The 11098-nt window shown below is 51.6% G+C and overlaps 1 protein-coding gene across 6 annotated transcripts; it reads left to right on the top strand.

Moving 5' to 3' along the window:
* The first annotated feature begins 3851 nt into the window (after window positions 1-3851).
* LOC120764643 (FXYD domain-containing ion transport regulator 3-like) lies at window positions 3852-9304 on the top strand. Of its 6 annotated transcripts, none has more exons than XM_040088641.2 (9): window positions 3852-3947; window positions 4488-4996; window positions 5699-5755; window positions 5918-5947; window positions 6503-6526; window positions 6640-6714; window positions 6811-6841; window positions 7011-7054; window positions 7150-9304. In XM_040088641.2, exons 2-9 carry the CDS (start codon window positions 4932-4934, stop codon window positions 7226-7228), a joined length of 405 nt encoding a protein of 134 aa, XP_039944575.1. In that variant the 5' UTR covers window positions 3852-3947; window positions 4488-4931; the 3' UTR covers window positions 7229-9304. The 6 variants fall into 6 exon arrangements, with proteins under 6 accessions (XP_039944575.1, XP_039944578.1, XP_039944579.1 ...); XM_040088644.2 differs by having other exon boundaries at window positions 5670-5755; XM_040088645.2 differs by lacking the exon at window positions 5918-5947.
* Window positions 9305-11098: the final 1794 nt, after the last annotated feature.

Genomic DNA, 11098 nt, shown 5'->3' with positions numbered 1-11098 from the left:
CCTTTGTCTCTGCCGGGAGTCGTTGACTCAACTGCCACCAGCCCCGTGCAGGCTGCCCACGCTCCCCTCTGGCATCCCCCGACACTGCCCCCTCCTCCTGTCCCGGCAGCAAACCCCGCCTATGCTCCGCCCTTAGAGGACCAAGCCTCGGCGTTATGCCCTCCCCTTCCCCCCTTGCAGCCCCGAGCTCCGTTCCCTTAGTAACCACAGCGACTGCTCAAGTAGAAAAGGAATAATCCCTCAAACCACACCTTTAGATTTTAAAATCCATAATGTTCATCCAGGGGAATGGGTGCTAGTAAAAACCTAGAAAGAACAATCTTTAACTCCTCAATGGGAAGGTCCTTTTCAGGTATTGCTGACGACCGAGGCTGCGATCCGGACCAAGGAACGAGGGTGGATCCACGCCAGCAGAATCAAAGGACCTGTGGATGAACCTAAGGAGTGGACGATTACATCTGAACCGGGTGATACAAAACTGACTCTTAAACGGGGACTGGGTGGTAATGAACTGGGAAGACCCAAATGGTCCAAGAAACATACCCAGGATCACACCTAATTGGGAGATAAGGCCAAGCTTATATCAGTGGTTTCAAGTTACCGTCTGGACAAGTTTTGAGACGCCTCAGATACCCTCCTTGGGGAGGAATACTTCCACTCCAAACAGGAGGATCAGGACTGTTTCGGACAGAGAACTCTTGTATTCACGCCTTAGCCTGTGATTTATACAAGGAGGAAGAGGAGTTGCAACTTCCATCAGTGGCCAGACCAAATACCCTGTTTGATCCACCCAAATACCAGACATGCTAGCTGGGTTAAATGTAAATGTTTAAATTGTGGAAGAATTGGTATTGTAGTTCACACAAGCGACGTTCTCGTTGCAGGAAGTGTCAAGGACCAAATCGATCTCCTATCCAAATAGAATTCCAAGAAACTGAAATAATAACTTTGTTTTGTGGATGGGAATTATTAGTGCCTGTTGAATGGGAGATACCTGAAGAACAGTGGGAAACGACAGTTAAAAGAGTGTCAAAAACGATTTGTCTGGAAATTAGCTAAGAGGAAGTGACAAGGAAATAGAGGGCAAGACCAGATTGGCCTCTGTATTCGCCACCAAGAAGATCAAATACACCTGCTGTGGGTTGCAACCCCATAGGCATGGGAGGTGGGAGTATAAGCCATACTGGACCTCTGTTACTCCTTTTTCTGTCACTCAATTTTTGTCTTCTCCCTTTTGGGATATCGACAAGGCCATGTTACAGATGTTACCAAAAGCTGTACATGGAAAGACACCGAGGTTCTTTTTTCATCTCTCACACTCATGTCAACAGCCACTGTTACAACCCATCCAAATAAGGCAATTGCATACATAAAGGGAAGAAGTACTGGATTGCAGAGAACTTAGGAACAAGTGGAAGCAGGATGGGAAGTCAGTGCCCAAAAGAGGAGAGATGGATTTGTTTTACCTACATTACTGGGAAAAAAGCACCAGATTTAGTAAAAGAGCAGTTGATAAGCAAAAAGGCTAAGTCAGTAAAACCACCTAAGCCTGTGCCAATTTCCATCAATGATTTGTATACCAAACTTAAACAGCAATTAGAGAAAGAAATAGATATCTCAAGGATGGGTAAAAATCAGTTTGTAGAATTAGGAGAAAGAATAAGTAAGGAACTTAACATAACCAATTGTTGGGTCTGTGGAGGGGCTTTGATGTCAGAAGAATGGCCATAGAAAGGCAGCAGCTTAGGCCCAATTGAGCTTCTAAAATGGAACCAAGCAAGTACAAGTGGAGAAAACAGACCAGAAGGGTGGATTTTAAGCTCAACAGTGATAGGGGAAGAATGTCTCTGGCGCACTGGGAAAAGCTTCCTCTATGAAGTAGGAAAAACACCCTGTAAAAGATATAAGGTTAGTAATGGAACTTCTGTATGGTGGGTCCCAGAAGCACCAACTGTGTATTGGACCCAAGAAAAAGCAAAAAAAGTGAATTGTAAGTATGACAACAAAACAAACCTTTTTCAATGTAATGATACAAGTAAAAATCCTTACTATGGCATCCCAGAAGTTTCCAAATTTTGGGAGAATATAGATCAACAAAAATTTAACTATTGGAAAGCTCCAGACGGCTTATTTTGGATATGTGGAAAAAGAGCATACCCAAAACTCCCCTCCCAGTGGAAAGGGAGCTGTACTCTAGGAATTATACAGCCAGGATTTTTTTCTTTTACCAGGACCTGATGGGGATCAATTAGGGATACCAGTTTATGAGGATCTAAAGAGAAACAAAAGATAATTGATTGGAGGATTCCAAAAATGGGGAGATGAGGAATGGCCCCCTGAACGCATACTAGAAACATATGGGCCAGCCACCTGGGCACAAGATGGGAGTTGGGGATATCGAACCCCAATTTATATGCTAAATCGTATTATAAGACTTCAGGCCGCTGTAGAGATAATAACGAACAAAACTGGTCAGGCAATGGAATTAATATCAAGGCAACAAACCCAAACAAGAGCGGCTGTGTATCAGAATAGGTTAGCTTTAGACTATTTATTAGCTGAAGAAGGGGGTGTTTGTGGAAAATTCAATACATCAGATTGTTGTTTTAAAATAGATGACAATGGAGATGCCGTCCTGGACATAGTCAATGATATCAGAAAAATTGCCCACGTACCAGTTCAAAAGTGGGAATCAATGCTAAACACTAGCTGGTGGGATAATGTGTTGGGAGCAGAATGGTGGAAAAAGTTAGGCTTCTTCCTTTTATGCGCTACAGCTGGTTTAATATTTCTGCCTTGTTTGATTCCCTGTTTCATTTGGCTCATCACCAGTGTGGTACAAGGCATGCAATTAGTGAACATGGACCAAAAGTTGCCTACAACACCACCACCACAAAGGATTATGGTGTTAAAGAAACAAAATAATATAGAAGACCCCTTCAAAGAAGAGAGATTGATTTGTGAAAAAAAACGAGCGAATAATGAAGGCTAGAAAACAATGAATATTGCTTGAGCCAAATTAATTATAAAAAGAAAGAGGGAGGATTGTGAAAAGTGCATATTATATGGCTCTACGCAAGATATTTACTATATGTGTTGTGTTGTGTTAATTGTTGGTGTTGTATTAATATTTTGATAGTATAGTAAATGAAGTTTTGTAGTTAAAGTGTAGTTTTTGTATGCCAACCACAGGAAAATGTAAATCTTTCAGAGAAAAAGAATTTCCTACTTCCTTATCAGAAGAAACCAACTCCTCCTGCCTCTCTCAGCCTTGAGAATGCCACAGAGATTAAAGGAAAAAAAAAAAAAAAAAAAAAAAAAAAAAAAAAAGTGATACTAACCAGAGACAGTTCTTTGTTTAAATAAAGTTTATGCATCATGTATAAAATAGATGAATATTCAACAGGCTATTGCTTTTAAGAGATAGTCCTTTGTTAGCAGGGGTCCTTCTCCAGAGCTTGTGGCTTGGGAGAGGCATCCAGACGTCTGTAACTTTGTTTTTATTGTCTCGTATTGTCCTAACTCTAAAATTGTTCAATTTTTACTCTAATTCTATTTTTATAACCATCTTATTTACTATTAAACTTTTAAAATTTTAAAACAAGTGATTGGCGTTTTTCACAGTGTCCCAAATAAATTGGGTGTTTTTCCTGTTTTTCGGGCAGTTTTAGGTGGGAATTTATGGAGAACTTGGGGGCCTGGGGGGCTCTGAGGGGGCTCTCTGGGGCGCGGGGGATGATGGGCGTTGTGGGCGCGGGTATAACGCGGTGTAACGGGGCCGCGGAGCATTACGGGAGATGGAGGCGCTGGTTTAATGCGGCCCAATGTGGCCGCCGGGCATCACGGGAGATGGAGTCGCTGCTTTAATGGCGCGCTACGGGCGCCGCGATGCACGCTGGGAGCTGTAGTCCCGCAAGTCGCTGCAGTGGAGCGTTTAGAGAGTCCGGGTGGGCACTTTTGCGTCCACAGGGGCTCCTGGGGGGATTCTTTGGGGTCGGGAAGCCCTTGGGGGGCACTTGGGGAGCTCTCATCGATCTCTTTGGGGCGCGGGAAGTGGCGGGACTTGTAGGGCCGGGACTGGGTTGTGAGGGCGCTCTGGGGCCGCGGGGGGTGATGGGAGTTGAAGGCCTGGAATTGTAAGGTTCAATGGGACGCGGAGCATGATGGGAGCTGGAGTCGCAGCTTCAAGGGCACTCTGTGCGTAGCGCGGTGCATGACGGGAGCTGTAGTCCCGAACGTGGCGGTAAGATGCCTCGATGCGATTTGGGGTGTTGTGGTTTGGGGCTCCTGAGTAGGTGCGGGGGAGGCATTCGGGAAACCCGGAGGGTGTGGGGAGCGCCTATGGAGCACGCGGAGCTGCATAACGCTGCTCCGTGCAGCGCGCGTCCTGACGGGATTTGTAGTTTTGGTTCTGTTAAGCCGCCACTGAACCGCGGGGCATGACGGGAGCTGTAGGCTAAAAGTGCCCAAAATGGCTCCGATTCTAGGTCCTGCCCCGACGCCTCGATCCCCCGCGCTGATTAGCTGAGAGCCTTGATAGGCATGAAAATTGACCAATGGGAGTCTGCGAAGGCGGGAACAGCCCAATCAACCCTTTCAGTCCCACCTAATACAGCCCAGTGCAACCCCAGTGCCCCTCCAGTCCCTCCCAGTACAGCCCAGTTCATCCCCAGTACAGCCCCAGTGCCCCTCCTGTCCTCCCAGTACAGCCCAGTTCATCCCCAGTCCCTTCCAGTACCCCCCAGCGTCCCCCAGTTTGTCCCAGTCCATTCCAATGTCACTCCCAGTACATCCCACTTTGTCCCAGTGTCTCCCAGCGCCATTCCCAGACCATCCCAGTATCACACCCAGTCTGTCTCTGCTTTGGCCACGCCCCCTCAATTGACCACCCCTCTGTTGGCCACGCCCCTCTGTTGGCCGTTCCCCCTCGAATGACCACGCCTCTATTCCCCCCCCCCCCGCCTCAATTTCAGTTCCCTGTGGCTGCTCTGGGAAGGTGAGTGGGGCCCCCAGTCCATCCCAGTCCATCCCAGTAACCTGCCAGTCAATCCCAGTAACCCCCCAGTCCATACCAGTAACCTCCCAGTAACCCCCCAGTCCATACCAGTAACTTCCCAGTAACCCTCCAGTAACCCCCCAGTCCCTTCCAGTCCACCCAGTAACCCCCCCAGTAACCCCCAGTCCATCCCAGTAAGCCCCAGTTACCTCCCAGTCCCCCCAGTCCATCCCAGTTTGCCCAGTTCTCTCCCAGTAGTCCCCAAATCCCCCCCCGCCCCCCCCCCTCCCCGTCTCTCCCAGTCAGTTCCAGTTCCCCCCAGTTGGTCCCAGTCCCACCCTGCTCAGGAATCCCAGTGACTCATCCTCCCCAGTCCCTCCCAGTTCACCACGTTCCCTGCCAGTTTGTTCCAGTCCCACAGTTTGTCCCTGTTCTTTCCCAGTTTGTCCCAGTCCCTCCCAGTTCCCTCCCAGTCTCCCCAGTTTGTCCCAGTCCTGCCCTGCTCAGGAATCCCAGTGACTCACTGGTCCCCCAGTTCATCCCAGTTCCCTCCCAGTCCCTCCCAGTTCATCCTGATCCCCTCCCAGTTTGTCCCAGTTCCATCCCAGTTCATCCCAGTCCCCTCCCAGTTCATCACAGTTCCCTCCCAGTCCATCCCAGTCCCTTCCCCCAGGACCCTCTGGAATTTCCTCTCCCCCCCAGGAGTCAAAGGTCACGGAATGGAGCAGGAAATGCTCGGAGCACTGGTGATACTGGGAGGTACTGGGAGAGACTGGGAGGGAACTGGGAGGGGACTGGGGGGAACTGGGATGAACTGGGATGGACTGGGATGAAACTGGGATGATTCTGGGGGTTACTGGGAGGAACTGCACCCAGTGCCTGCCCCAAACTGGTTTAACTGGTGTCACTCCCCCCTCCCAGTTCTGTCCCTGGCCAGAGGGAACCCCCCGGGTGAGTGACTGGGACAAACTGGGAAGGAACTGGGATGGAACTGGGAGGGACTGGGATGAACTGGGATGGAACTGGGAGAGACTGGGACAAACTGGGAGGGACTGGGACAAACTGGGAGGGAACTGGGAGGGACTGGGAATGAACTGGGATGGAACTGGGACAAACTGGGAGGGACTGGGACAAACTGGGAGGGAACTGGTAGGGACGGGGATGGACTGGGAGGGAACTGGAATGAACTGGGATGGAACTGGGAGGGACTGGGACAAACTGGGATGGACTGGGATGAACTGGGAATGCACTGCATCATACTAGTCATACTGGGATAGAAATCCCATACTGGGTTATACTGGGTGAGAGGGGTCTGTACCAGTTCATACTGGTCTGTACTGGTTTATACTGGGAGCAGAGGTCCATGCTCATCTGTACTGGTTTATACTGGTCCATACTGGTTTATACTGGTCCATACTGGCTTATACTGGGAGCAGGGGTCCATGCTGGTCCGTACAGGTCCATGCTGGTCCGTACTGGTCCCTCTAACCCCTCCCTTCCCCCCAGATGCCGCCAATCCCTTCCAGTACGGTGAGTGTGGGGAACTGGGAGGGACTGGGAGGGACTGAGAATGTCCCCAAAGTGTCCCCAATGTCCCCAAGGTGACCCCAGGTGTCCCCAGCTGTCCCCTGTCCCCTCCCCAGACTGGTGTCACCTGCGTGTCGGTGGCCTCGTGGTGGCGGCGGTGCTGAGCGTGGTGGGGATCATCGTCCTGTTCAGTGAGTGCCACCTGTGTGCCACCTTTGTGCCACCTTTGTGTCACCTGTGTCACCTCTGTGTCACCTGGGTCACCTCTGTCCCCTGTGTCCCCTCAGGTGGGAAGTGCAAGTGCCGGAGCAAGGCCAGGTGGGACCTTTGGACACTCAGGGACATTTGGGGACACTGGGGACATTTGGGGACATTTGGGGACACAGGGGACATCGGGCACATTAAGGACATGGGGACTGGGGACATTTGGGGACATTTGGGGACACTGGGGACATTTGGGGACATTGAGGTGTCCCTGTCCCCGCAGCCGCTGCCGCCCCTCCCCGGAGCTGTCACCTCTGGCCGGGAAAGGTGAGTGTCCCCTGCCCCCTTGGGGACACTGGGGACATTTGGGACGTTGGGGACAGCACCATCACCCTGACCCTCTCTCCCCCGTCTCTCTGCAGGAGCCGCCACCTCCTGCTGAGCTGTCCCCAAAATGTCCCCAAAGTCTCCCCGAGAAGGGTGATGAATAAAAATGGGTGAAAAAAAAGGGATTTTGTCCATTGGGGGAGGGAACACGGGGACAGTGCGGAGAGCTGGCACTGGGAGGGGACACAGGGTGAAGGTTGCCTTGGGGACATCGGGGTGATGGTGGCACCGGGAGGGGACATTAGGTCAATGGTGGCCTTGGGGACACTGAGGTGATGGCGGCACCAGGAGGGGACACAAAGCCAATGATGACATTGAGTGATGGTGGCTTTGGGGACATTGGGTCAGTGGTGGCCTTGGGGACATCGGGGTGATGGTGGCACCAAGAGGTGACATTGAGGTGATGGTGGCCTTGGGGACATTGGGTCAATCGTGACCTTGGGGAAATTGAAGGGATGGTGGCACCAAGAGGTGACACAAAGCCTTGGTGACATTGGGTTGATGGTGGCCTTGGGGACATCGCAACAACAGTGGCACCAGGAGGGGACAGTGGGGTGACAGTGGCCTTGGGGACATTGGGGCAATGGTGGCCTTGGGGACATTGGGGTGATGGTGGCACCAGGAGGGGACAAGTGAGATAGTGGTGGCCTTGGGGACATCGGGGTGATGGCAGCACCAGGAGGTGAGACAAGATCTTGGGGACATTGGGTGATGGTGGCACCAGGAGGGGACACCAGGCCTTGGGGACATCAGGTCAATGCTGGGCTTGGGGACATCAGGGCAATGGTGGCACCAGGAGGTGACATTGAGTCAATGATGACGGCCTTGGGGACATTGGATCAACAGTGGCACCAGGAGGGGACAGAGAGGTGACACAAGGCCTTGGGGACATTGGGTCAGTGGTGGCACCAGGAGGGGACACAAAGCCAAGGGTGACATTGAGTGATGGTGGCCTTGGGGACATTGGGGCAATGGTGGCAGTGGGAGCCTTGGGTCACTGGTGGCCTTGGGAACATCGGGGCAATGGTGGCACTGGGAAGGGACACGGAGGTGATGGTGGCACAGGGAGGGGACATCGGGGTGATGGTGGCACAGGGAGGGGACATTGATAGGATGGTGGCACCAGAAGGGGACCCAAAGCCAAGGGTGACATCGGGGTGACAGTGACTTTGGGGACATTGGGTCAGTGGTGGCCTTGGGGACATCAAGGCATTGGTGACATTGGGAGTTGACATTGAGTGATGGTGGCCTTGGGGACGTTGGGTTATGTGGCACCAGAAGGGGACAGTGAGGTGACACAAGGCCTTGGGGACATTGGGTCTGTGGTGGCCTTGGGGACATTGGGCGATGGTAGCACCAGGAGGTTACATTTACATGATGGTGGCCCTGGGGACACTGAGGTGATGGTGGCACCAGTAGGTGACACAAAGCCAAGGGTGACATTGAGTCATGGTGGCTTTGGGGACATTGAGACAATGGTGGCACCGGGAGGGGACACTGAGGTGGTGGTGGCCTTGGGGATATTGGGGGGTCAGTGGTGGCCTTGGGGACATCAGGGCAATGGTGGCACTGGGAGGGGACACTGAGGTGTTCGTGGCCTTGGGGACATTGGGGCAATGGTGGCCCTGGAGACACTGAAGTGATGTTGAAGTGATGGTGGCACCAGGAGGTGACACAAGGCCTTGGGGACAACGGCGTGATGATGGCCCCTGATGACCACATGACCCTGCTGGACCCCCATGGATCTGTGATGACCATGATGGACCCCCATGACCTCATGACCTCAATTGACCCCCATGACCCTGATGGACCCCCATAACCTCATGACCTCAGTTGACCCCCATGACCACATGACCCTGATGGACCCCCATGGACCCATGACCCAGGTAGAACCCCATGGACCCATGACCCCAGCGATGCCACATGACCACATGGCCTGGATGGACCGCAATAGACCCTTGATGACCGCCCATGACCACATGACCTCAATGGACCCCCACAACCCAATGACCCTGGTGGAACCCCAAGGACCTGTGATGACCATGACAGACCCCCATGAGCACACAACCTTCATGGACCGCCATGACCCTGATGGACCCCCCCATGACCACATGACCCTGATGGACCCCCATGACCACATGACCTCTATGACCCCCTGTCCTGGTGTCTAACGCATGGTCTTCCTCACGCTCACCCAGGCTAGCTCAGTTACTGCAATGTGGAAAGGTACGGACAGCTGGCAGCGCCCGCTAATCCCATCCTGTGGGGTCTTGGATCCCACACGACCTCGGCAGTAGGCACAGGTGGTGCAAGGCAACGAAGGCAGAGATGGAAAGGCGGACTCTGCTGAACGGGTCACGAGATTTTATTGGAGCCCCAGTGTGAGACCTCCTCACCTCCAGGAAACTGCCCAGGCAGAGCCCCCCAGGCTGCTTGCCAGCACCTTTTATTTGGGAGTGGAACAAGGGGAAGAGGCAGGGAATCAGCAAATCAGGGATAACCAGGGAGGAGTCACACTGGTAAATGATATTTTCATAAACCAAACATAGATGATGGAGAGGGACTCCCTCTGGATCTGACCTATCACTCGATGCCCTTGGAAGAACCTTCTAGCTCCAGGGGAAGGCCCCAGGATGACAGGCAGACTCCAGAGGAGGGGGAGTAGGGGATTGACACATAACTGTTGGAGGGGAGAAAAACAGGGAAAGACCATTGGGGGGAACAAACGGGTACATAGGAGGGACCATTAAATAAATTAACAGCACATACAATAAAACAAATCCCACACCACAACGGCTCCCCTTTTCTATTTTAAAATTAAGAGAATTGGGCTGGAGGTAGAAGGTGCTCTGAACCTGGATAGCATTTGGCAAACCACTCTTGCTGGGTGGGCCAGCCTTCATGGTGTTGCCCTTCGATGCTCAGGCCTTCCTCCAGCTCTATGTCTTCTTCTGATGCACTCGGGATGGTGGCATGGTTCACTGGGGGGGAACGTGTGATGTTAACCATTAATTTATGAATCATCTTCTTGATGACTCCACAAGAAATTAAAGCAATGTCAATAATAAATAAAATTAACAAACTAGTCTTTAAAATTGAACCAACCCAACCTGAGAGTCCCCAATCCTTAACAAGTCTGCTTAACCGGTCGTCTGTCTCCCTCTTGATCTTGCCAACCATGTCCTTCATTCTCTGGATAGTTTTGTGGATGTTTTCCACTTTCGAGGACAAGCTGAAACAGCACAGCCCTTCAAACTCCTCACACTGATGGCCATGAAGGAGGAGGAGGTAATCAATCACCGCCCGGTTCTGCAATGTCACCTGCCTTGTTATTTCTTCATCAGCCAGGAGATCGGCCAGGGCGTTGGATGTCAAATTCCCTTGTTTCGCCACCCAGCACTCTCGGTGGGCCAATTCACCTAGAGCCTTTGCCACCAAGACACACGGTGAAAAGACTGCGATGGTGACTCCTTTAGATTTAGACCAATGAATAATTTCGGAATCACAGTCTGGGTCAAGTTGTGCCAAAATCTCTCTTTTGGATAACCACTTTTGCAGTAGAATTTTTCCTCTGCCAATCCATAATGTGAGTTTTGTTGGGGATGAACAAGCCCAACCGGCCTAAAGTGGATGGACCTCCTGTCAGGCGAGAGGGGATGCCTGCCCATGCCCGGTCACCACAAATAAGAAAAACTCCCTTGGGGAGGACTAGGGGTTTATACCTTAAGGTAGAGGCCATCTTTACATGGGTGATTCTGTCGCACCATGTTCCAGCAGTGTAAACAATTTTTATTTGGAAAATGGATTGGAATCATTTTTCCTGGCCCTTGGGTGGGGTAAAAACAAACTGAACACAAAAGGAAGCATTGGATGAACCAAGGATTTCCAAGTCATTGGGTTCTTCGGGCAATTGGGAAAGGACAGGAACATAACTTCTCCATAGGATCAAGGGGTTTTTAACAGGGAGATTAACTCGGTGTTCAA

Source organism: Hirundo rustica, chromosome 33 (assembly GCF_015227805.2).
Source record: "Hirundo rustica isolate bHirRus1 chromosome 33, bHirRus1.pri.v3, whole genome shotgun sequence".
NCBI classification, from domain to species: Eukaryota; Metazoa; Chordata; class Aves; order Passeriformes; family Hirundinidae; genus Hirundo; species Hirundo rustica.
The sequence above is the reverse complement of the archived record's forward strand: the minus strand, read 5'-3'. Positions and strand labels throughout refer to the sequence as shown.

Coding starts and splice junctions, on each gene's coding strand:
- LOC120764643 (XM_040088641.2), top strand. CDS start 4,932: ATGACCACGCCTCTATTCCCCCCCCCCCCGCCTCAATTTCAGTTCCCT. Junction 4,997..5,698: donor CCTGTGGCTGCTCTGGGAAG/GTGAGTGGGGCC, acceptor TCTCCCCCCCAG/GAGTCAAAGGTCACGGAATG. Junction 5,756..5,917: donor AGCACTGGTGATACTGGGAG/GTACTGGGAGAG, acceptor CCCCCCTCCCAG/TTCTGTCCCTGGCCAGAGGG.